Source organism: Parus major, chromosome 3 (genome assembly GCF_001522545.3).
Source record: "Parus major isolate Abel chromosome 3, Parus_major1.1, whole genome shotgun sequence".
NCBI classification, from domain to species: Eukaryota; Metazoa; Chordata; class Aves; order Passeriformes; family Paridae; genus Parus; species Parus major.
In genome coordinates this window covers 81,193,489-81,219,723 of record NC_031770.1, presented here as the reverse complement: position 1 = coordinate 81,219,723, position 26,235 = coordinate 81,193,489, and the positions used below count along the sequence as shown (strand labels likewise).

The 26,235-nt window shown below is 40.2% G+C and overlaps 2 protein-coding genes across 5 annotated transcripts; one reads left to right on the top strand and one right to left on the bottom strand.

Annotated features, from left to right (window-relative positions):
* Positions 1–1,348: 1,348 nt before the first annotated feature.
* IRAK1BP1 (interleukin 1 receptor associated kinase 1 binding protein 1) lies at positions 1,349–25,918 on the top strand. Of its 3 annotated transcripts, none has more exons than XM_019005981.1 (4): positions 1,349–1,648; positions 7,996–8,061; positions 11,903–12,033; positions 24,924–25,918. In XM_019005981.1, exons 1-4 carry the CDS (start codon positions 1,382–1,384, stop codon positions 25,057–25,059), a joined length of 600 nt encoding a protein of 199 aa, XP_018861526.1. In that variant the 5' UTR covers positions 1,349–1,381; the 3' UTR covers positions 25,060–25,918. The 3 variants fall into 3 exon arrangements, with proteins under 3 accessions (XP_018861526.1, XP_015476784.1, XP_015476785.1); XM_015621298.3 differs by lacking the exon at positions 24,924–25,918 and adding an exon at positions 13,028–13,350; XM_015621299.2 differs by lacking the exon at positions 24,924–25,918 and adding an exon at positions 12,987–13,219.
* Positions 13,613–24,402, bottom strand: LOC107201665. Of its 2 annotated transcripts, XM_033512943.1 has the most exons (8): positions 23,815–24,402; positions 22,682–22,871; positions 21,818–21,985; positions 20,513–20,602; positions 18,615–18,685; positions 17,728–17,888; positions 15,733–15,843; positions 13,613–13,853 (listed from the first exon to the last, which is right to left on the bottom strand). In XM_033512943.1, exons 3-8 carry the CDS (start codon positions 21,940–21,942, stop codon positions 13,758–13,760), a joined length of 654 nt encoding a protein of 217 aa, XP_033368834.1. In that variant the 5' UTR covers positions 21,943–21,985; positions 22,682–22,871; positions 23,815–24,402; the 3' UTR covers positions 13,613–13,757. The 2 variants fall into 2 exon arrangements, with proteins under 2 accessions (XP_033368834.1, XP_015476781.1); XM_015621295.3 differs by lacking the exon at positions 23,815–24,402 and having other exon boundaries at positions 22,682–23,808.
* Positions 25,919–26,235: the final 317 nt, after the last annotated feature.

The window sequence follows — 26,235 nt, the reverse complement described above, 5'->3', positions numbered from 1 at the left end:
TTTGCATGTCATGTTTTTATCTAGGAGGAGTGTATAACAATATTTATCTGTATCATGTAACACAGACTTTCCAACATTTGCAATATGAATTTTGAAGGCTGCAAGACCTTGTATAAACGTACAGTACCATTCCAGCCTCTGTGCTAGATTACATTTGAATATACAAACAAGATCAGACACAGAGCTCATCACTGAGCTACCCATTTCAGACACTCCAACCAGCTGAAGAACTAGGCTGAGAAACATCTCATGAAGTTCAGCAAGGAGAAACACCAAAACCTGCATCTGGGGAGAAACAATGCTGTGCACCAGTGCACTTTGGGGCTTCACTGGCTGGAAAGCAGAAAAGGACAACAGGCAGATCTTGGACCCCCCCATGACAAAAAAGCAGGCCAGCTGCACCCTGCTCTGGATTAGGGGAAGCATTTCCAGCAGGTCAAGGTAAGTGATCTTTCCCCCTTGCTCAGCACTGGTGAGGCACACCTGGTGTTTTCTGGATTCCCCAAAACAAGGAAGATATAGACATACTGAAAAAAGTGCAGTAAAAGGCCATGAACATGATGAAGGGACTGGTGCATCTCTCTTACTAGGAAGGGCTGACAGAGCTGGAACTACAGCCTAGAGAAAGTTCAGGAAGCTCTTAGAAGTCTATACATAGATGCCTGATAGATGGAAGACAAGAAGCCAGGCTGCCTTCAGTGTTGCCCTGTGGCAGGACACAGCGGACACAGATTAAAACACACGACACCCCAGGTGAACATAAAACCCCTCTCTTTTTGAGTATGGTCAGACTTGCGTTGCTCAGAGAGGTTCTGGAGTTTCCATCCTTTGAAATATTAAAAATTCAACTGGACATGGACCTAGGCAACCTGCTCTGGCTGACCCTGCTTGGGCCAGGGCATGAATCTTGTCCTCTTGTCCTGTGGTTAGCCACTTCCACGGCTGGGTGCCACCCTCGGACACTGCCGTGGCAGTGTCCCCTCAGCGAGCGGCAGAGGGACTTCCCAGGGAACAGGATAGGAGGACAAAGTCTTAAACTGCAGCAGGGAGGTTTAGATTGGACATTAGGAAGAACTTCTTCACAGAAAGGGTGATTATAAATCAGAAGGGAGTGTCCAGAGAGATGGGGGAGTCACCGTCCCGGGAGTTGTTTTAGGAAAGACTCTGTGCCGTGGTTTAGTTGACATGGTGGTGTCCGGTCACAGGGTGCACTCGATGAACCCAGAGCTCTTTTCCAACCTTAAGGACGCCGTGGCGATGCGGACCCCGGCGGGAGCGGCGGGGTCCGGGCCCGCGCGGCGGCGGGCGGGAGCGGGCGGGCGCTGTGACGTGGCGCCCCAGGGTTGCCATGGTGCCGTGAGGGGCCGCCATAGCCGCGGCCATGGCGCCGCCCGCGCCGGCCCCCTCACGCGTCTTCGCCGAGCTCGACCTGGCCCCGTCCCCGGTCCCGGAGGGACGCGTCGGGACCCCGGTGCTGCCCGGGCGGGAGGTGCATGTGAGCGGCAGCGCGGAGCTGAGCGCCCGCCCGGACCGGGCACGGGTGTCGATGCGGCTCGGCAGCCGCAAGGAGGCGGCCGCGGAGGCGCGGAGCAGTGTGTCCCGCCGGCTGCAGTACATCGCCCACAGCGCCCGCCTGCGCGGCGTCCCGGTGAGCTCCGCCGCCCGTGGCCCGCTGAGACGCCGAGGCGTCCCTCGGGGGAAGGCGAGGGGGGCAGCGGGCGGGGCAGTTCCCGGTTCCCGGGGCAGTTCCCAGTTCCCGGGGCAGTTCCCGGTCCCGCTCGGCAGCCGGCCGGTGCGGTGCTGTCCCGCCGGAGCGGCCCTGAGGAGAGGCGCCCGCGGAGAGCCTTGTGCCGGAGGGAAGCAGGGAAGTGACGGGTTTGGAGCTCTCGGTCCTCTGCCCCGGGAACCGCGGGGCACTGCTGGGAATGCCTGCCTGTCTATGGAAAGCTGCAGCCATGCCAGTCCCAGCGGAAAAGGTGGAATGTCGCTACCCGGGCTTTCCAAGTTGCTTGTTCAGCATGCGAAAGCCATCCTGCTTCGGCTCCCACGGCGGTGGAATCGCCGTCCCTGGAGGCGTTTAGGGCTGGACGTGTCTCGCAGTGGCACGGTCTAGTCGGCACGGTGTGTTCGGTCAGAGGCTACACTCGGTGATACCAGGGGTCTTTTCCAACCTAATTCTGTGATTTGTTCGTGTAATACAGCATTTGCCCGTGCATGCGGTTGAAACTGATAAAGTTATATACAGCAGCATACTGTGTGCGTCAGACTAACTATGTGATTAGCAGAGCTTAGCAACTAATACAGAGCTCTTTCGTCTCTCTCTATTGTTCTGCTTAAGTAGAGATGTTCTGAAAAACACAAGCTATTATCAAGATAGCTGAAGTGACAGAAGCCCCTTGTGGACCCAAAAAGTTTCTTTTACCACAGTGAGTTTTTTAGCCTCTCGAAGTAATTTTGCAACAATGAAAAAAGCGCAGTCTTGCCTTTAAGTTTTGGCCAAACAGTAGATCCTCCATAAGGGATCTATTTGTCCTAACAATTGTATTGATGGTGTTTTTGGATTTCACGAAAGAGTTTTGGACAGTGTTCCACACATAGGGCTCTTAAAAACAGAAAAAGAAGCTGATCTTTTATGGAATAAGCAGTTTTTCAAAAGTTACTTCTTACTGAAGTTCCCTAGGAAGTTTGTGCCTTTTGAGTTGTTTTAACGGATAAGCTGGGGAAAAAGGGAGATGATAGAGTTTGCTATGAGCACCAGATTATTTGATGGAGTAAAAAGGAATTGCAGGAGGGTTTCCTGATACTGCAGGATGTTACAGTGCAAGTCAGAGTTAGTAAATGTAAAGTAAGAGAGTAAGTTACTCAGCCTAAACAGTGATGTGCCCATAGTAAAATTGCATGCCTACATTTCAGATGCTGTTTGGTTTTGAAGATAAGTACTGGCTCCAACTTTTCATTTCCCAAACAAAGTAGGATTACCTGTTTGTGGTTTTTTAACTGTTAGGCGGTCGCTGTAGCATCTATACAAATTGTTCAGGAATAAAGAAGGCAATAAAGAAGACCCCTTAGGCCCTGAAAAACCTCATATTGCAGCTCTGGGACTAGATGGCAAGGGCACATGGAGGCTGCTTTAGGCTAGGTATTGATCATGGCTGGGTGCATGTCTGTCACGGGCAGCACTTGTCATGGGTTCCATTGCCATCAGGATGACTCATTCAGCCAAAACTGGTGCATTTTTAGAAGAGATTACAGGTTAAATGCCTTCAGTTTCTGTTAAGTGAGTTTGCAGGAATTTAAAGTGGTGGATTTTAAGAGGAATGAGAAACAAAACAATTCAGCATGCATTCATTCTTATTAATAGAGAAAACACTAAGCTTTGTACCCACCACCATGGTGAGCTGTCAGATTATGGAGCATTTTCCTGACTGTAATTAAATAGCTCTTCAGAGTTTGGCCAGATTAGAAAAGTTAGTTGCAGGTATTTACCCTACAGTGAATCTGAAAATCTGAATTCCCATTTTGATTTGAGACAAAATTTTTGACTGAATTGGATAGCATGGAGCATCCAACATGTGGTGGCTGGCACACAACAGGAGTAAGAAGGGTGTTAAAAAGGTGTGTATACTTTCGAGAGGCTGTGTGTTCTACTCCAGGCTAGACAAAAGGATTGTAAACTGAAGTACAACTTGGACAGACAAATGGTTTTATTTGGGTTTATAACTATCAGGTTCAGAAATATAATGTGAGCAGGCAAGCAGGGTTGAGGGTGGGCTGTTTTTACAATGCGAGAGCATTCAGTGTCTTATTATAGTTACAATAATTTCACAGTAATCTTTTTCTGTTTCTGAGATGTGTTTGTTGGAGAATGGAAACGTTCTTTCCACTTAGTTGAGAGACTGTGAAATGATGGTTGAGTTGTGGGTTTCTCAGTGTTAGCAAAGTGTTAGCTCTAGGGAACTCTGAGAAAAACAACATGAAGTTATTTTTTTTTCACAGTAGTTCCCCACGGTATAATTTTTACTGCTTTGTTCCATCCAGTTTTAAATCACTCTGCTGCTGGAGCTTTTATTTGCCTTGCAGCTTTTCCACTAACAACTCTCACTGCTGGCAATTTGTTCTTAACTGCGTTTGCTAACTTCACTTGCAGCTAATACCATTCTAGACAACTGTAAAATTAATCTCTCTTCACAATCTCCATATGGTTCTAGTTGTTGCAAGCTTATCTAAGGCCTCTTTAGAAATCATCTAACTATGCTATATATTTATTTTTAATTAATCCACTGAACAATTTCCTTAACCATTATTGTTGCTATAGTAGGAAGTCTGTGAGATCAGAAGTGCATAACCTTTGCAGCAGCAGGAGCTTGCATTAGCAGCTTCTCAGGATGCCTGGGGGCTGCACCTGATTTCCATATACATTTACACAGGATTTTAATCAGAAATAGATGCACATAGTGGCATTTATTTATAGAATGCTGTAAGTATATGCAACACTTCAGAGCACAGAATGTGGTTTCCCCATTGATTTTACTTTCCCTGCAGCCTTCAAAGCAATCTCCCTTAATCAGCCCAGCTGCTCAAAAGTAACATTTTCTTCTCTTTCTCTAAAAGCAAACAGATTTTATATTTGCCACCTATGATTTATTTGGGGAGTGGTGTGGAGATGACACTTGTTTTCTTTAATGGCTATATCTAACAGCAGGCATTGGCACCTTGTTTAAAATCACAGTGATAATATTTCTTGTACCTGTCAGAGTGTTATTGGACAAAGCAAACCATCTAGCAAACTATATCTGGTAGGCTCTGGGTTAGAGATTGTCTGAACTGGGATATCTCCCTTGGATTTATGTGCAGTATTCTCCATATTTCAAAACTTATTCAGGAGTCACAGTTATGGGTGCACATCCATACAGTCAGTTAAAAAAGGTTTTAAAGTTTGCTCACTCAATTGCAAAATCTTCCAATGTCAATATATCCCTGAATAAAGGTAAAAACCTGTGTAAGGCATCACTTTTTTTATATTGCCACATATTTAAAGATATAGTGTACCCAGAGTACCCTTCATTTGCTGAGTACAAATGTGCTTTTTGTCTTTTCTTGTAATAACTGTTACATATACTTCTGTTATTTCTTGATTAAGCAGCAGAAACTTTTTCACTGTAGATTTTTGGGTTATCATTCTGTCATCTCATGCCAAGCAGGCCAGACAGAGTTAGGGAATGAGAGGCTGGAGCACAGCTACCAATAAGAAGGTGTTCACCATCCTTAACTATCTGGAGATGATGCTGGATGACTGTGAGGAGACAGGAGTATATCTCAAGGCTCTCATTAACCGTTTCCATAGTGCCAAGAACAAAAATGCCATGAACAGAGGGAAGAAGCTAACTCTTTGATTGTTCAGATAACTTTATTTTTCATACTGTAAAGTTATACTGGATATATCAGTTCAAATATACAAGTAGATTTTAAGAGACATTTTCAAGTGTCTCCAGATATTTTTTTATTTACAGTTACACATATCAGAATACATTACCCAATGGGCATTAGCACACATTCCAAACTATAAACACTTTCCCTTGCTCAGGCTTGGCTTGTATGTCATAAAAAGATCTCATAGTTTTGCTAAGTCATTAGCCAGGAACAGAACACATAATTTTATGTGCAGATGGGCTGTTCTCTTAGTGTGTTGTTACATACTTGTCTCCCTGAAGTGTGCTTTTGCTAACTTACTAGTTTATTTTTTTGAGTGTTTTTTCTGGGGAAAAAAGCAGTCATTCCTATAAACAGGTGGTGTCATGAGGGTGGGCACAATGGCCCCGTGATGAAGACATTGTTCAGAAGTAGCAGATAGGAGAAGGGCTATATAAAGTTGTGCTCAGTTGAAAAGAGTAAAAATATAAAGCAAAGCATATTCCTAGACTTGATATGCTTTATACGATATTGCCTATCTTTTTCATCTTTGTTTATTTTAGATTGCCTGCAGCGGTGATGTGATGCCACATAAAAAATGGGATTTATAAGCAAAATTCAAGTGTGATTCTGTTAAGAGTTGTTCAGTGGCTTCTGAGGTTATTGAGATACCAATATTGTTATATTAGTTTAATTTTTTTCTGTGATTCTTGGCCCACAGATTTAGAAAATGGAGAAAGTTATTCCAGATGTCCAGAACACCTGAAGTGCAGCTTTCCCTAAGTCACAGTGAAAAGTATTTCTTCTGTGGCTATTGCAATCAAATGGGTATTTCCTTAGCCAAAATATGAATAGGAGGCATAAACAGTAGGGAAGAAAAAATTTTGCTTTTGAATTAGTCTCAGTCTTGATTCCAATTTAAAATTCTGTTGTCTCCTACCTATCTTTTTCATATCTTTGTGTGAACACAGTCACAAATGGAAGTAAAGTATCTAACAGAAAATGTATCACAGAAGGCCACCTTGTTATGACGTCAACAATTATTTCTTCCATTTATCTTCAGTAGCACATACAGCTACTGTCAAATTTGGTGGCATTAAAATTAGCTCTGAAGGAAATTTTGTAATACATGGTGCAAAATGATCTTTCACTCCATAGTATCGATCTTGCCATAGTGCTTGGTGCCACAGGATGGCAGTGTCCTTAAATACACAGGAACCTTGGGAGGGCACAGCCAAATTCCAAGGCTTGGATTTGCTCAGCAGGAAAGAGAACCTGTTTTTAAAAAGGATTAGGGAGAAGGGACAGGGGAAAGCAAGTGCATTTTTTTTGTGTTTACAGTTGTGTTGCAGCACAGCTATTTCTGTAAGATACAAGTTGTAGAAGTTTGTGTTTTCTGCGTGGTAATTTCTATAAGATGTGTGAAACCTCTGGGGAAAAATCTTTCTTGGCAATTGTAATTGGATTCTATCATAAATAGTAAGATTTGCCCCATTTTTTAAATTAAATGAGCTGTTGGTGCTAGACTGTCTTGATCACTCTTTAGCAAACCCCAGCCAGCCACATTAAAGAAAAAATACAGCTTTTATGGACTGCTGGCCCTTGTTAATCCTTGCCCTTACTAGAGATTTTCTGAAAATATCTAAAAATAGGACTGTTTGAGTCCTATAGTGCTCAAATGCTTGAATTTGAGCACTACCAATCAATCACAATACAAATTTTGAAATTTCAATGCAAACGAATTTAGTAAATAAAACTTTTTTAGTAACCGGAAGGCTGGGTATCTGCTTTACTACAGTTCATGGGTGTTACATGCAAAGCTGCAATTAAACTGTAGGCTGTGATTTTTTTTGCTGTGCTAGAGTAATTACACAATAAATTGTTTGTTCAAACTGTTTACTGCAGAATGAAGTGGGTGAAAGATACATGACTGCTAGACCAGTAGCAAGCTGGTCAAATAGTCGCATGTAACCGCAGTTATTCTGTATCTTCCTGAGTTCAGTATTTTATTTATATGTCCTACAGGATTTGCTAGTGCTCTGTGCAGCCACTATGTTGACCAGTGTAGCTGCTGTTGATGCCGAGGTATCACTGGTGGAACAGCCTTTTTCAAGGGTTACCATTATGCCAGAATAATGGCTGTTCAGTCTTTGTTCATATGACTTTGCTACAAGCTGCTGCTGCTGCTAAAGTATCTTAAAATAAGGGTCTAAAAAGCACTTCTCACATACTAACTTTCTGGAAGCAATTGAGGCTTCTAGATTTCTTGTACCAGGTGAATTTACATACATTCTAATACACACAGCTTCTACCTAGCAGCCACTTTTATGACCTAATTGTTCTCTTCAAGGGAATAGCAGCAAAATCACATTATAGCACTACTGTATAATTGACTTAAAATAATGCAAGAAGTCTTTAGCATCCAACTAGTTTTGAACTGAAGATATTTGCTTGGAAAATTCAAAATTTCTGTTGCAAAGTCATAAGTAATATGCCAAAACAGTTCAGCTTTCATAGGACACCATGTACATACAGCAGATGCTTAATTTCTGTCTTTTAAGGTTATATTCCTCTACTTTGTTTTAGGAAGAAAATATGACAGTAACAGAAGATTTTAGTAGAGTAGAAAATACTTACCAAATGGAAGCAGAGGTATGTATTCAACCTAACCAAAAATAAAAGTATAAGAAGTGTGTCAGAGACCTGTAAAAATTTGTAGACTATCTTTTCCCAGACCAAGGAGCATAATGGCAGCATAGTCCAGAAAAACTATTTAAGGGCTGCAGTTTATAGCAGAGTTCAGCCACAGTCCTCTGTTGTGTACAGAACTTGTTTTCTTCTCAGATGAATGTGTGCATTTTAAATGTTACCTGATGCTACAGACTGATGTATTTGGTTCTGGGGCAGTGTGAGCAAACCAACAATTCTTAACTCTCCTTCACCCATAGCCCTTTCTGCCCTCGGCTTCTTGCAAGGAGTCGGTGAGTTCAGAAAGCTGCTCCAGTTAATAACCCTTTTTTTTTTCCCCAGCTCAGCTTTCTTTTTTTTTTTTTTTTTTTTCATTATTTTAGCTCCTTGAACTGGGAGCAAATGCAAGATCTGCTTAGACCACAGCTGCACAGCACCTGGATTTTGGCCTTTTCTATACAACTCTGCCATCAGCTTACTCTGAGTAAAGTAAAGCTAATTGTTTCTGGGTAATTGGCTCAGAATTTTGTGGGTAAAAAGTGCTCTGTGAAATGCAGATATTATGGGAATAATCCCATTTACTTCAGTATCTGTTAAAGGAAGTATATATTTGCACATTCATGCCATAGTAGGGAAATAAATGCTGTTCTTGAAACATTCACTGAGGGAAATTATGTGTGTTCAGCTAATGTATTTTTTTAGATCATAAAACTTTAATCACTACCCAGCAAGTTTAGAGATTCTTACAAAGTAAACCTAGAAGCCTGCAATAAAATGATAGCTGCTTTATAGAGCTGTGGTTTACAGTCCTCTTAAACAAGTTCAGTCTCCTTAGTTTGCTTGCTTTAAGGCATATTGTCATCTAAATAACACCAAGAAATGCAGAAATGATTGAGAATTTGGAGAATAAAATTTGGATTTAGATACTTAAATGGTGTGCTTCAGTGTCATGTTCTGAATGACTTCAGCTTTCTCATGGAGACACCTACTACCTTGAGAGCTTAAATCACCATGTTTTTTAGATGACCTGTGCTTAAAAATTAATAAAACTCTATTATTAATTATTTTATGAATTATTGTTTAGGCTACAGACAAGCTTAAGCTTACAACTTCAGTCTTAAATGGTAACTTAACCAATTATCCACCTTCTGCTCTTAGTTTTTATACAAGGATTATATGTGGGAAGCTAATTGCTTGGATTTAGTGTTGATTTGTAGGCAGCTTGGGCCAGCTGTAATTGCTGTTGCAGAGTTGTGTGGTTGCCTGGGACCTGGGAGATGGAACTGGAAGAATCCAGCCACAGTGCTGCCGTTTTGGCTGCCTTGCACACTGAGGTAGCAGTGTGGCCACTCTTAATGCAGAGATTAGTCTCTCCTTGCTTCTCCCTTTATGTATATCCTTGTTTCATTAGTAAAACTTCATAAACCAATGAAGTTCTGTTGGCCAACATGTTTGCCTACTTTAGCAGTATAAATGAATTTAAAACTGACTTCCACTCACTTCTCTATTAAAGAGTTTGCCATTATATCTGTGTTACACGTAAAGTCTTGGAAATCCTGTGTTACTTCATTGTACAAACTCTACACCATTTGTCTCCTGTAAAAAGATTTTAGAAGACTGAAAATTTCCCAGGCAAATAGCTATTTAAAAGTATAATGAAGAATTGAAGATACTCTTTCAACTGTAAGGAGATAATTTTAATTCATGCTATAACAAAGGAAAATATGCAGAAAAATGAAGTTGCATATAAGATCACAAAGCTCTGTAATATCTTTATCATAATAGTTCATTTATTGCATGATGTTCTCATGGGAGGAAGATTATGTTGGTTTTATGAATTTCTTAATACACTTGCCTCCTTATAAACCATAACTTCTTGTCATTTACAGCCTTATCAAAACCTTGGAATTTCTCTAATAGTTTTGCATAGCCTCATGTTACTTTTTCAGACTTTTTAACCTTAGTAACTGTTGAAAACACTTCTTTGCATTTTAATGTTCAAGTATTCTCTGTAATTGTAAATGTAATTTATTAGATGTAAATCTAAATGAAAACTGTGATTTTTGTAGGAGGGGGAACAGCTAAAGTAGCTATTGCTCAGTTGTTTTCTGCCCCTGAGGGTACCTGATCAAGTGCTTCTTTTTCGAAAGTGAAGTTCCTAAGTGCCCAGAAGTGCCCCAGTCTGAGCAATTTATCTCCTGCTTAAGACCCATAGTTCTTATGTTTCATCATTCTTTTGTTTCATCTCCTAGAAGGAGCAGATCTTGTAAATGCTGATGGCAATCTGGAAAACACAATGACAGTCCTCATAGTGACTCTTTCCACAAAATACAGCTATGACAGTTTTCTGGAAAAACATCACAGGGGGATGTATGCTTTTTATATGTATGGCAAGTACTCCCACTGAAGAAAAAACTGTAGGTGTAGATTCATCTTCAGTCTCTGTTCAATTGACACTGCACCTCTCAGAGCCACTGAACTAGTGCAAGGATCCAAGCCAGGATCAGGTACTGCACCAAAAGGTTATCAAGGGTAACAAGATGAGAGCCTTAATTACTTTGTGAAAATTGCCAATGAATACATTTTACTTTACTCTGTATGTGAAGTATCTCCCTCCTCGCTCACTGAGAGACTTGGCTTCCTTGAATTATCTCATTCTCCACAAGGTAGATCTCTGGCATTCACGCAGAAAGCTGCTGCAGTGCATCTGACATGCTGTTACTTGGATTTCTGTGTCATGTCCTTTCACTGGGGTAGAGTGATCCATAGACTGCAGCAGCCACGGGGACAACTGTATGTCACAGGTGTTAGCAGTAGAATTTTCTTTACTGTAGGATTTTTCTTTGACTTTTGTGGAAGCTGTATTAGTATGCAAAAAGAAGGGAGCTGAGGATAAGAGGGAAGGTGAACCTGACTCATGGTGAGAGCACTGTACTGAAAGGTGAGGTTTTAGTTTTTCTAAAAGTAGAGTTAGGGATCCAGGATTTCTGATTGCTGAATGCTGTATCAGCTTAGTGTTGTTGCTTCCTTCAGTCTTAGCACTGTGCTTTGCCACAGAGAAAAGCTGGCTCCTACCTGGAAAGTTGCTGCTTGGCTGGAGTTTCCACCAGGAAAACTACTGGGCTCTGGATCCAGGGCTGATAGTGATTCCTGCTTCATAGCATTTGGGAAGGAGCTGAATTCCTAATGCATCTTTATTTAATGCTTCTTAAAGCCAGAGACAACTGGCTGTTAAAATTGTTTTTAATCCAACTCTGAAGTGCCCAGTTCCCTCTAAGCACTGCAGTGAGTCTGTTCAGACAACAAAGGATTTGGAGCCCACTGCAAGCTGAACTGGGCTTGGTTTAGCTTAATCTCATAGCTGAGGTTCCTTTAACCTAATGCTTGGAATTAAAATGTAGTTTTCCTCTGTGCACAGTTTTCCACATCATTTTGCTTGAGCACTTCTGCATAATTAGCGTCTAGCAATCTAAGAAGTGATGAACCAGGATGTGTATAGTCATGTGCACCGAAGAGCACGTTCATTCTTCAGGTTGCCTGCATACCAAGAATGCCATATTTCCTCATAAAGGGATTTCTTAATCCTCAGTTTTAAAGCATTTAATGAACTTCTTTCTGTTGCAAACCTAATACTAGTCCCTAGGGCTATATGGAAGTCTTATAAGTTCATAAATGTTGGAGTTGTATACAGGACTAGTATGTTTAGTTACCATATAGATGTCTGGCCTTATATACTGATTTAAATAAAAGTGTTGAATCATAGTGGAAAATGTTACTCATGTGATGTCTGTTCACTCACTCCCAGGTCTGTATCATATTCAGTGATTTTGGAAAAATGCAGAATGTTTGCAATCTACTCACTGAAAAGTTAGGAACCTCTGTTACCATCAGTCCACCTCATTTCTACCATACACCAGAAGCCATAGACACCCTTCGGTAAGTTTTCACACATGCCAAAAATCTTACAGCCTCAGTTAATAAATAATTTATGTTGTTTACAATGAGAGCAAGTAGTTTCCTTCACACCTATTAATATTTATGTTAGAGATTTCAGTATTTAAGTATAACTTATAAATTAATGCTGGTCAGCCTAGAAGATAGAATTTGTTCTTGTGTCTTTGCAAAAGCAGAATGTAATAAAAATTATTTTTCCACTGGAGTATAATCTGCTGTGAATCTTAGGTCAACAGAATTTGGCCTTGATTACATCATCATGTGTAGATTTCATTTGTATTTATTCATGAGGTTTCAAGTGTGTTGCCAGGTGTAGATAATTTTAAGTACCCTTGCCAACTCCCATTACTGTTAGCTGCTGACATGATCTAGAGAGAACTATGTGTGGCACTTCCTCAGCATCAAAACATCCTGCCCTGAAGCTCACAATCTTGATCTCTTTTTTAAGCATTAACTATTCACAGTCCAGGCTGCTCCCACTGAGTGGGAGGGACAGCAGGAAGTTAAGTCTTGGTTGGGGTTTTGCCTCTTTTCAGAATAGAACTGCCTGGTCCAAGAAGCAAGCTTAATTAGTTGCTGTTAAAGGTTCCAGAGATGCCAAAAGTGAATGACAGAGGTATCTACAGGAAATCAGGAAATATGGCCAGTGAGGTTAAGCAGGTGTTAGCATGCCTTGCAGCTGAGCCACTGAAATGCCTGGAGCAGGGGTTGAACTCTTGCTCCCCACGACTCAGCGTGGATGCCGGCAGCATACAGGCGTTAGAAATGCTTGATCTCATCGGAACTAGTGAGGGTGCTGACATTTCCTCCACACACTCTCCCCTCACCCAAGCTGTGGTCCAGAAGCTGGGGGAAGGTGGTGTGCCTTAGTATCTCTGCAGTTACAAAACCCTCCATGTACCAGTGTTCCTGCCAAGCTTTTTTCTTAACATCAGTTGGACCTGCTTGTTATTGTGCTGCTGCTTCTACCTCTCAGCCGTCAAGTGTGTGTCACTGCCGTTGGAAACACGCGCCGGAAAGCCCAGGAAGTATGTCGACTATTTGGCCAGGCATTGGGAAAGCCTTTATTGATAAAAGAAGAAGAAACAAAAGAATGGGGAGGCCACATAGACAGTCACCTGTCACACTCTGCTGATTCACAGACTCTGCAGGAAAGAATCCAGAATGCTACTGCTTATGCTTCCTGTAGAGTGTTTGCTGTGTTTGAGATAAAGGGAAAAGAAAACAGGAGAAGCAAGATGCTCTAGAAACCTTCAAATCCTACACATTTCCTCAATAAAATTTTTATGCTTTCTTGTGCTTTTTGATGTTTTTTTACTTCATACTTAAGTCCATACCTTAAAATTAAGGTTGCAGGTAATTCTCAAAGTACAGTTCACAGCTGCTTATTTTTGTCTCCTGGTCCCTGTAAAACAGCGAGATACTTGATGTGCCAAACATTTGGCACTCCTGGCTGAACCTGAGTTACATTTATACCTTTCCTTCCAAAACTGGAAGGAAATTAATCCCCATTGCTGAGTCATGGCAAACTGAACATGCAACGTGTTCACTTCTGACAAAATTGAGTGTTCAACATAAAACCTGCTTAGGAATGTTTTATTTGATCATAGGAAAAAATACACATTTTATCCTGGTGTCTGTTTGCTCAAGTTTAAAAAGGACATCTGTCATCTGGACATACATTACATGTACAGGCTCTGAAGTACTCAGTCATGAGGGTAGAGTTTTTTCAACCATGGCTGCATAATGTATTTTGATCCATCATATCCACTGAAGTAGGTTTTCATATCAGAGTGATACACCTGAGAAAAAAATATTTCAAGTTGAAGAAGCATCAGAATTGGCAATAAGTATAAACTGATACTTAAATTATTGAAGTTACTACACTGTTTGAAAACTCCTGATGAGTTTTTAATGTACACAGAGGTACTTCCAATGGCATTTTCTGTGTACCATAACCAAATTTCTGTCATCAGAATAGCAGCTCTCTCCAAATACTTGACAAATGTTGAACAGATCTCATGAGATGTTACAAGCTAGATTTACACCAGCATCACTGCTTAAACTCAGCACTGTTTCTTGCTGAAGTAGTTCCCACTCATGTTGCTGTTAGAGGTATTTGGTATTTCTTTTAGCTGGATCAGTTACCTAATCCAAGAGGCAGCAGGAACAGTAAAGAAGCAGTGGGGGAAATGGTGAAGACAGACCCAGGTGATGGCCTTAGGCCCAACATGGAGATGCAAACCCACCAAGTACAGTACAAGCCTTGTCTTGAAGCAGGAAGCCCACAGGGAACAGCTCGGAACTGTCAGCTGGGAAAGGGTTATGACAAGTCTAGAGCATTTTCTGATCTCTCAACTCTTCAAGAAATTACTGTGTTTATTAGGCTGTACAAAAGGCTGAGTGAGGACAATCTTCAGACCTTTTGAACTTGAGGCATGACTCACCATCTGTTATTAATCTCAGCTAGACAACTTTGAAAGACCTGTTTTTGTGAGCTTGTTACCAGCAGTTTCTCTAATAATCTGTGTGGAGAATTAACCTGCCACACAGGTGAATAAAGCAAGAATTTGATACCTTAAAAGCTGATTCCACAAGGTAAATATTTAAGATGAAGTATCTGTTTCTCTCCATGGAATATAAAGGAGACTGAAGGTAGCCAGCTAACTGGCATAGTGAAAGGTGCATTTTTTAGACAATGTGGGCAGAATCCAGCTTTAATTATTTATGATACTGATCTGGAACAGCATAGGCTGTGCTCCTAAATTCAGGCATGTTGGCATAGTCCATATTACAGTTGGAGGCTTAAACAGAATGGACTGAACTAAGGCTTCTCCCAAATAAAAGAGGTGATTGTGTCACACTGTGGTTGAGAGGGGTCCTTTATGTGCGACGGCAGTTTTGAGAGAGAGCCTGGAGAGTCTTCAGGCCAGTCTGACTTACACAATTCCTTTGGGAGGTTTTCCCAAAAGGCAGAAGATCCCAATTTGAATCTGCTCTGTTCGACTAGACCAAGCATCTCCTGTTAGATGAATAGTTCACCTACTTGCTGTTATTTTAAATATACATCCTGCCGCTATCCACAAAGAAGGCATCCACAGCAGCATAGGGGTCCCTTGCAAAAAGCCACATGTAAGTGGCAGGCATGCCTGCAGGCTGTTTTCTGGATCAGAGTCTCAGACTAGTTTAAAAATCAGTGTGCCTTGCATAAGCTGGGAATCAAAAGCTACTTCAACCCTGATACACAAAACAGAGTTTTTGGCTCCCAAAGGCTTTTGCAGTTAAGAAAGGAGACATTCTTCAAACTGGGCAGCAGCTGAGGAGGAGCTGTTTGACATGCAGGTTTTTCAGAGCAGAACTGAGAAACCAACATGCTCTGGATGCCCAGAAATCACAAAACAAAAGTCTGTGTCTGCAACAGCCTATACATAATGGGAATCAAGTTGCTCAAAGACTACAAACCTCAGCAGTTGGATACTTTAAAGTGGTATTACCTGAGTTTGGTCATTTTTCAGCTTCCAAAAACCTATGCTTGAAAGTACAGCAGTAATTTGTTTATCTGCTTTTTCTATTCATTTTCACTAACCGCATCCTAGCCAGTATTTATTAAGCCAAAGGTCAGCCAACTTTTAAACATACAGGATAACAATCAAGTTGCAACTGAATAAAAATAAATACTACCTCTAATCCCATAATAACTGTTATCTCTTCCTCAGGAACATAAGCTGTAGATTTGCCAGATCCATTTGCATTGTTAATTAGAATTCGATAGTGAGGAGTATCTTTTAGATCCTGCAAAAATAGAAAGAAAATAAATAGCCTCAAAGAGAGAAGATGACTAAAGATTACATATTCAGTTAACTTTCAGTGGGCTTACAGAACCTAAATCCACTCAAAATACATGTATATATATATATGTGTGTGTGTGTGTATATATATGTGTGTGTGTATATACAACCAGTTCTTTTTTATGATTTTACCAATGTCAGAATTAAATATAAAGCAATTAGAACTGCAACACAAAGTTCTTGGCATACCTCAAACATTTTTTAAGAGGCAAGAGTATAATTAAGCTTTTTTTTCCCACAGACTTTGCAAGAAACAAGACTTACAATATCCTTGCTTTTTGTACATAGGCCCCATGGCCATCTGCTACCACCCTTCTTCCTTCACAAGTGACAACTGAACTCCAGAGAGGAAGAGACAAGTTCAGATCATAATGCCACCTCCAACAACCATGGCTCCAATCCTCCAATCCTGGAGAGAGCTAAGGCAACTTCTATATGTATATATTTATATATATATATATATATGGATCTTCCAACAGAGAAGCGCCTATGAAAACAAACCCTAGGCCAGGGATATTCGCTGCTATCCATAAATATTCCTGCCCAAAGTAATCCACAATCTAAACACAAACAAGTGATGGATGAATACAGATGGAGTTTATGGAGCAATCAATATCGATCAATGAACAGGCAGTGGCCTCTGCTCAGTGATTTCATAAAGATCTGGAAGTCAGAGGAAGGCAAGGAAAAGTTGGGCTCAAAACCTGGCTGATGTTTTGAGGGATTTACAAGGACCAAGTTTAGTAAGGTGCTGTCTAGATGTCAGAAGGCATTTTGCAAGGTGCTTATGACATGTTAAGGGCAGTTAAAACCCCAAAACCAACAAAAGACACTAAAACACCTTGTCATCGCTCTTGAAATTAAAACAATAAAGATGAACACAAGGCCACGGGGACAGCAGAACAATGTAAGGTACATAAAAAGAATCTGTGTCTGCTGGGAAGTTCTTGGAGGTTCAGCTGGTGATAACACTACTGAGAGGAGGAAAGAAAGCAAGGATGCAGGTGTTTTAGAAGCCAAAGATGAGCAACAATTGGATAAAATTACATCAGGGAAGGAACTAAATGCACAAAATGGGACTGAATGTCAGTTCCCAGCTGAACATGAATTTTCTGCTATTGGTGAAGATTTTCATGTTTTCCTCATTTTCAGTCCTGTGACTGATAGTGTCTTCCTGCCACTTAACAGCCTGTTAGTGGTATGCAGAGTATGCAGCACTGCATTATCAGATTAGAACTGTCAACAAAGATTTAGTATCTGATTTTCAAATACAAGGACTTAAGCAAGAGAAATTCAAAGGCTTTAAGAATTCTAACAAAAATGTGTTTCTAAATAGATTTACAGTGTCAGTAACCAGATCCTCAAAAACATTGCTTTCTCACTGAAACTCATTAAACACAGAGGATTACTTACATTTCTTAGGTGCAGTGAAGATGCCACCAATTATGGCTAACCAGATAAAGGACTTAACAGCTTCTCAACTTAAGTAACACAGCAGGAGAAATCCATTTAGACATCATAGATGTCTGAAGTACCAGACTTGAAACACAACACTGTGTATAAAAAGCGAGTAGTTTTAATTTGAGGTATGTCCACTACCTGAGCAAAGTAGCAGCAAAGCTTAGCTACTCAGTGGTATAAAAGCCCAGCTGTACTGGGACCACAGTGCACAAGCAGCAGTACCACTCAGCTGCACAGGTGATACAGAACTCTGGAGTATTTCCCACTAGGATAGCAGAAAGTTGGTCTGTAACAGGTTTCTAGGGGTATTTGAACCTGAGTTATTCTGTGTATATATTAATAAAGCAAGAGGTTAGTACATTCAAACCTGTTTCACTGGAGGATATCTGGGTTGTAGTTGTTTTGGAGTGTTAGGTTTTGCATCCCATCCAACAATGACTCCTGAGTAACCAAATCTTCTGTGAATTATTACCTGGCCCACACGGAACTTAACATATTCAGGTTTTGGACTGTGAACATGAGTTGATTCTAATTTAACAAAGAAAGAGATTTAGCAACTATAAAAGTTTGATGAGTTATAGTAAACATTTTAACAGACATTATTCTGACTTCTACCTGAAGAGAAATGACAGTTAGATCAGTAGGGGATGTAAAGAAGAAAAGTTTTTTTTCCCCTAGAATATTAATTAGGATATTTTACGAAGGAACACCCACTAAGAAAGACAGTTTTCTATTTGTATGCATTAAAATTACATAGGGATCTTAACAGAGTTTTTAAAAGCATTAACATGTGTACGCATTGACAATTACTTATTAATTACTTACAGTAATTACAGTGCTTACATGTGGTTACTTATTGTGACATTTTTTGCCAATTTAGGTCACAAAATTCTTCTGTTCAGTCTGATTAGTACTTTTTTCCAGAAACAAAGTGGTCAACTGTTTATTTTTCCTTTTATGAAATCTATCTAAATCAGTTCATTTGAATCAAGTGAAAGTTGTACCACTGTTTCATAGATCAATACAAAATACATGCACATAATTACATCATATTAATACTATTACACAACACGGGGGAAAGGCCTTAAATTTTGTATCTTCTGTTTTGTTTACTGAGTATTATAAATCATGTTTAGAGAGATGAAAAAAAGAAACAGTCTGCCATTTACAAATTAAGTATAGAAATCTACTATAGAAGCCTTATAGACACAACATCATGAGTAAAATACTAAAGGATTGCAAAAACTTCAATACCTGCAAAATAAGGATGGGGTTTTGCTTCATTGTCACCACTTTTAGTTTTGTTCTCTCCATAGTACCAATTCCTAAAATATAACATTAATAACTCAACATATAAAAAACTTCTTTAGAAGCCGAGTTTTAGTAATAATCAGAAGGTTAATTATCTTAAGCAGAATACTGCAAAGCCTTTGATACAAACTTCTCTACAATTTGAAGCCTGCATGAGTTTTACATTAAAAACACTCCCAAGGAATGCACTAGAGAAAGGAATTTGTTCCAACAGGAAAAAAAAATGAGTATGAATCAAATCTCTTTGAATATGTTACTCTACAGCTGCATTAGAATTTTTATATCAGAGGAAACCCACTAATTTTATAGAGGTAAGCAAACACTACTCTGTACTCTAACAGCATGATTCTTCAGTATCTTTTGTAAAGTCTTTAAAAATTGGTTTATACTGGTATGGACAATGAGTTTCTGCCTAAGGCTGCAGTAAGGTGTAGCTTTTCCTTCTGCACTAGACTGAATTTCATCTGAATTTAAAAGTGGGGGCAGAGTAGGGGACATATTTAGAGAGGGGAAATGGCTAATGTTTTTCATTGCTATAGTGAAAAAGTGAAAGTGTAAAGAAACAATGAGAAAATGGAACATTTCCTTCTGCTGGCAAGGTAACAGCAGCTGTCTATGAACAGAGGTGTTTGGGTAACATCCTCCATCCCTACTAGCCAGCAAATCACTGGTGCCAAAGAACTACAGGTTGTCCAAGTCTCCTTCCTCCTTGATGGTGTCTTTCAGTCTTAACTCCCTTCACCCTGCCTGGAAGAAAGTGAGAGCAGGTTCCTGTGCAAACAATGCTTCTTACAAAAGTTTTGGTTTAGCTCAAATGTGTAAAAAGACTTTAAGCTGACAAATACCTCTTAACAAAAACAGGAATGGGAAAAATCTTAACGTCCAACTGCTTTGTTAAAAACAGCAGCTAATATGGACAGTCTCAAATTACATTATTTTTAGGATAACCAATTCTTCATAAAATATTCAGAAGACACAAACAGCTCCAACTATATACAAATAATCAGTGGATCATGTGATCTTTGTAAGCTTTATCTTTAAATATGCATGGAGCTTTCCACAAAGTTGAAAAGCAATTTATGGTGAACCTAAGAAGAGCACAGTTGCTAATTCCATTCACAGACCATTCCCCTAAGTTCTGCTAGGAAACTACGTCAGGATCCTCCACAGTTCAGAGGACTGGACACCCTTGATTATTGTACATACATCGAGAGTAAAGAACCTCTGAAGGTCCATGCAAAGTAAAACCTTTGGAGTATTTCTACTCTACAAGAATTAAATCTCACAAATAAGCCCTTCAATGAACCAAAAGAAATCCATGAACAATCTTCATAATTAAAATTGTATGCATGTATGTATAAACTGATATAATTTTACTTTTTCTAGACCAATCATTATTACATGGCCAAATATCAAAATTTCACTTCTTCTTAGCCCACAGATTTTCTGTCTGATTCCTAATTCAGATTTTCTTGAACTACAATATGCAGCATAAGATACCCATCCAGTGCTTTAGCATCTGATCTTACAAACATGTATTTGGTTACAGTCATTAATTTGGCTAATTGTTCTGCCTTCAGATAAATTTCAAGGATAACATGTACAGGATTATTGCCATAACATGAGTTACGTTTAGTTTCACATGGAGTTCAGTTTTGATATTTGTGTTAAATAAAAGCACAAGTTTTTCTTCAAACTGGTAGAAAGTTCCAGATCAGTCTCAAGAAGCAAATGAGAGATACTTCCTCTTTGTCACTTATTTCCCTCACCACCAACACACCTTCCTGCTCAGAACAGACCATGTCTGAAACCTCTTTAAAGTGCAGATGGTAACACCCTACCTTGTCTTTGAGAGCCACTGCTTTAAATGATCTGCCCACTCATCCAGAGCCAAGTAAGGTCTTGTTGAGATGCTCCAAGAGGCAATTACCCTTTAGGAGTAAAAATCATCATCATACTGTTTTTAAAACCTTCTCTAGTATTCTTATACAGATTTTTAATATTTAAACTTTGAAGTTTCACTTCTGTAGCAAAAAGGAAGAAAGGGTCAGTGACCATGAACGATTTCTCCTCAAGATTAATATCAACACTGCAAATTAATATTCTTTCAGTCATCACTTGTACCAGTAAACCGTATGTAAATTTTGGAAAATACCATTTTTCATTACAAGATTGCTTTCTTCCTGTACTCAGACCACAGGAATTGTTAAATTACATTCAGATTCTGCAGCTTCAACTGCTATTTGAGACTAGTGAGCATGAGATATTTTAAAAATGGTGTACATAATCAAAATACTATTAAAAAAAAGCTTGCAGGTTTTTGCATAAATCTAAATAATAAGTGGTTGGCTCATGCTATGAGGCCTGAAAATTATTTCACTCTGGGTCTTTATGCATAAGCCAAGCTTAGTTCTCTTCATCAGGCCAATCTTTTGCTCTTCCTGCTTCATGTATTTGAGTTCCATAGACGAACCACACAGCGAGTGCACTGCACAGGCCACATGTACAACTGAGTCTCTCTCTGCATAGTTCATTTTCAAGATGCTAATGTTTGCCAATGGACAGTGCTATCAAGAATTGCATCTGATGCAATAGTCTCCACTTTTTATTTGGAGATACATGTGCGGGATTCTGTCAATACAGAGCTTCTTAATTCATAGACAAAATGGCATGCCTTACTTAACTCTTTTCAATGTCACTGCCTTAAGTAATTTACTGTGAATGGATTTTGTTCGTTAAGAGTGTACTGAGTCTACTGCACAAGAAAATATTTTATAACAGTAAATGTCAAAAGGTGACAGAAAATTAGAACTAATGTTACTTAATCAATGCTTAATTTTCATCTTTTGAAAGGGACATAACCCTTAGTAACATATATTGGAATGTCCAAAAAAAAGAATGAGATTAAAGTGCTCGTGCAGATTATTAAGATTTTTATGTGAAGAAAACAATAACTGCTGTTTGAATTTTGAAACTAAATACAGTCATATTAAACCACAAAAATGCCTGAGATATGATTTAAATGTTGGTTTTGTATAGGAACAGCCAGTCCACCCACACTCCAGCTTTCCAGGACAAAGTGTCATTAGGAATGAGAAAAGAACTCTCTTACAAATAAATGCAGTAGGGAAGGTGAGTCTTACAACCTTTCTGTTATTTGGATGCGCTCGGCAGAATCCGTTCCATACCACTGACATATGAAATACTGTGCAGGAAGAGCAAAGAGCAGCATGGAAATCTGCAGAGCAGCAGCTGCGTTGATGTGAGGCATTCCAACAGGAAGTTTTGTCAAAGACACTTCACTGCTCCCTACTCTGAAAAGAGGAAGAGAAAAATTTGAAAAAGAGACAGAATAGGTAGCTGTGAGCTTTGCTAGGTGTGTAGTACTTAATAGTTTCATTCAGGCTGCTTTGCTGGTTTATAACAATGTATAATCTGTACTCAGGCATTTTGGTTACAGCTAGAGCACACTTAATTTAGGCCACTTTAATTCCATTAAATTTGATGGTACTTATAAAAGCTAAGACTAAAGTATATATATTTAGTCTTATAGAAGACTAAAGTAGACTGCCTCACAAGACAAAGCAAAAACCTGCTCTTAAGATTTGTATAGGCATCTTTGTCTGTAAACAGAGAGGAAAAAAAAGAAAAAGGAACTGGGAATTTGTATGGTTGTCCAATTTTCAGTAAAAAACTGCTGCCCATAAACCAAATTTGTTGTGCTGCTTTGTCAACTGATTCAGTGTGTTAAACATGTCTGGCATACCAGATTGATGGCCTCAAAAATATTTTGTTTGGATTCAGTGATAACTGCACATCTGACAGAACTAAGGGGTTTTTCTTTCAGGTTGAAGGCGCTTACAGTATTGTAGCAGGTTGATAATGAGCCACAGTCCCACCATTAGGTTAGAAGGGATTTGCCATCACCTCATTCCCATAGGCACCTGAAACACCCTACCAGTGCATGTTCATGTCTCTTTCCTCCTTCCCCAAATGATCAAGATCTTCACCTGAGCAACACGTTTATTGTCTTGAGAGCTGGGAGGCTTTTTCAAATCAGAACCAAGACGTGCTGAAATCTGAGTTGTGTCGTTGACACAGGTGTTCTCAGAGTACCAGGTTTACTGCAGCGTTCACCCACTCTGCTCTGCAGGAGCCTCTCTTGCAGCTCCTGCTCTCTCCTGGAGTGGAATACTCAGCCTGCAAGCAATTCACCACAGTTGTGCTCAAGTTGTTTCTAGATCCTGCTGTCCTAGTTTATGTAATATGCAAAATAATTTTGGTTACTGTAATATACACAGCACTTGTGCACATGGAAAGGTAGATTTATGAAAACTGCCCAGCAAAAGTGGTCAAGGTCACAAAACAATGCCAAAGGAGGCTCAAAGAATATTTGCAAAGAATATAGAAACATCTTAATGTGTGATGAAGCCTTACCACAAACTGTATTTTTCACTTCTGCATTATCTGCTTTAGAGCCACCAGCAAAGAAAAAACATTTCCTAACCTCCTTTTAGACCTTATCAGTAGTTGTAGAGTACTTGTTTATCCTTGTCTGTTGGGGGTAGAGTCACAATTCAAATAGCCATGAGCACCCTGAGGGGCCAGAGGGCTGGACAGGACCCGGGGATGGCTACACCGCGCTGCGCACAGCACTTACACAGCACGGCAGTACAACTTCTGCCGCTGCTCATTGTCCTCCTGCTTCTAAAATCGGCTTTCTGAGAGCCGGATCCCCCAAAGAGAAAGCATCTAGAATTAACCCAAATCAAAACATTTTTGTGCATATTTGGAAGCACCCGAACACCCGCAAGAAGCGTGCTGTGCCTGCAGCCCCCTGCTCCAGCCCCGGCTGCGCTCCCAGCTGGGGCTGCGGGCGGCAGCTGGGGCCGAGGGGAGGGTTGTGCCCTCCCCGTTGAGCCCGACCCCGGGTCAGGCGCTCAGGCAGGTGGGCAGGTTGTCCGCTGCCTTCATCTTTCCCTCGCACAAAAAGCTCTCAGGGCAGACGGGATTACGATTTCTTAATCTCAAAACACCCGCGTGGATTCTACACCCCGACAGTTTTAAAGAGATAAAGAGGTAAAAATTTCTAATTTATTTCTGCAGGCTAACCTAAAGAAAATAATATTTTCAACTTCCTTACCTAGGTATTTTTTTCTGCCAGTGTGGACAAGCGTCTTGAACGGGTCACAAATAGAAGTCCAGCGGTAGCTCTCTCATGTGAAGTTTATGCAAAACGTGTCCTAACACAACCCTGTAACTCAGCCTCACGTTGTGCCTCTCACCGAGCTCTTGGTGCTTCAGAGAGCAGCTGGTGCGGCCCCTGGGCCCGGCGTTGGCACAGCTGGATGCCGGCACAGCTGAAGCAGGAGCGTTTTGACTCTCAGCGCCCAGCAGAAACTCCGGGGCTGCCCCTGCTGGGCTGCTGCAGCGGGGTCAGACCCAGCCATGAGCCTCAGCGTGCCACGGAGTTCTTTGGTGTAAATTCAACACCCACCAAATTTGCTGCTGGCACCCAGATCAGAGTGAGAGCAAACAAAGGAGGCAGACTCAGAATGCAAATGATCCAGAGAGATCAGAGCAATGGGAACACTGAAGAAGAGAAATTCATCAGTAGCAAACATCAAGCCCTACCAAGGGAAAAGAAATGTTCTAGCCATCACTTCTCACTGTCCAAAGAGCAAGACTCTGAAAAAACCCCAAAATGGTATCAAGCCATACCTAGTGAATATGTGAGAACTAAGAGGCCAGGCCTAGGATAGATTTTTTTGGTGATGGATTTAAACCAACATGCAACATGGCAGGAATGCCCACTTGAAAACTCACATGAATACTTGCCTAGACTAGTAATACAAATTCCACTTAAGAAAATAGTTTTTTAATCATAGAATCATAGATGTTGGAGTTGGAACAGGCCTTGTCAAGGGCCTTTAATCCAACCCCCACGCAATAAGCAGACACATCTTCAGCTGGATCAGGTCAGAGCAACCTGTTTGCCTCACACAGCCCGCCCCAAGGAGAACAGACTCACTGGGGCTATCGTGGCTGTGTTTGCATCACACCAGCCCAGGCTGCAGTAAATACTGGGACCTACCAGCTCCCTTTGAGCAAAACCTCAAGAGCCATTTAAACACCTCAGGGAGGCTGAAGGTTTTAAAGTGTGACTCAAGCAACTTATTACTACCCAAACATTAACACATCTTCTTAATACTAATCAAATTGCAAGATGAAAATGTTTCTTTTACAAAACAGGTTACTCCCCATGTGCTTGAGCAACGATTTTCAGTGCAAGAGCCAGAAAGAAACCAGCCCTGTATGCTCTGTCATGACTCAGAGGTGGGCAAAGAAGAGGCCAAAGCCTGAGGAAAATTACAACTTCATACATTAGCATGCAAGAAAAAATAAACAATCCTGACCATAACACAATTTCAGATGATCTGCTCTTTCTTAAGACAATGTTTATGTGAATTTTCTAGTATTTTTACCCAAATAATCACTATTTCCCTTGTAAACTTAATAGAGCAAAAGAGTTTAACATGAACACACATTTTACAAACACTTTACAAGCATTAAACGGCATAAAAGTTTTGAGTTCTATATATTTAATCTTCCTCTATGTATTTGTGCATGCAGATAAATTGGTGTCCGTGAAGGACAGCAACATTACAGACTGCACAAAGACCCAGCTCCTCATGTTGAGATTCTAGCTGGGTAAAAGTAGGCAGTGTATTGAGAGGTGATCACTAATTAAGGACTTCTAAGTAGCTCTTTTTTTTTGTTTAAGTTCTTGGCAGCTGTATTCCATTTTTTATCAGTTCATGGAAGCTTACTCAATCTTCCTTAATAATTAAGAGAATTCAAGTTTTGAATAAGATGCTCAAATTTCAAAAAAATAACCCCACTAGATTTCTCTGCTACAAAATATAAATACAGTAATTCTTTCTAATATTTTAATTATGTTCTAACCAGGTTTGCATTTTAAGTTATTATCTTTATTATTTTGAATATCCTTGTTCAAAGTCAGGTTCGGAGATCTGAGACAAAACACAAATTAACAGCTGAGGTTGCCTGGCTCTTGAATGCTAACATTCTTTGAAGTCATTACCTCCAGGAACAAGCCTCTGCAGAAATTTGATGCTGAATGAGTTGGTTACCTGCCTCTGCTCTTGCTTTCTCCTTCTTGGTTTTTTTGTTTTGGGGTTTTTTTGGGTTGTTTTTTTTGTGGTTTTTTTGTTGCTTTTTTTGGATTTTTGTATTTTGTTGAGTTTTTTTTTTGGTTGGTTGGTTGTTGGGTTTTTTTGGTTTGGAGTTGGTTTTTTCTGCATTTATGTATGCAGCTAAAGTAAAATGAAAGGCCAACAGACCAAGTTTAGATTTAGACCAAATCTTCCCATTTCAGAGACAAGAAAAGGAAGCACAAAGGAAATCTGTATGGCTGTACCCATACTAGGAACATCATTCCTAAATTCTCTCCTCTATCTGCCCTTCGGTGCTCACACAGATTTCTAGTATAAGAGAAGATTCATAAGTTCTCACTGCAGTCCTATCAAACTGTAAATTAAGC

Coding starts and splice junctions, on each gene's coding strand:
- IRAK1BP1 (XM_015621298.3), top strand. CDS start 1,382: ATGGCGCCGCCCGCGCCGGCCCCCTCACGCGTCTTCGCCGAGCTCGAC. Junction 8,062..11,902: donor CTTACCAAATGGAAGCAGAG/GTATGTATTCAA, acceptor ACTCACTCCCAG/GTCTGTATCATATTCAGTGA. Junction 12,034..13,027: donor GAAGCCATAGACACCCTTCG/GTAAGTTTTCAC, acceptor TCTACCTCTCAG/CCGTCAAGTGTGTGTCACTG.
- LOC107201665 (XM_033512943.1), bottom strand. CDS start 21,942: ATGCCTCACATCAACGCAGCTGCTGCTCTGCAGATTTCCATGCTGCTC. Junction 15,844..17,727: donor GATATCCTCCAGTGAAACAG/GTTTGAATGTAC, acceptor CTATTTTTGCAG/GATCTAAAAGATACTCCTCA. Junction 13,854..15,732: donor CAGTTATTATGGGATTAGAG/GTAGTATTTATT, acceptor TTTTTTTCTCAG/GTGTATCACTCTGATATGAA.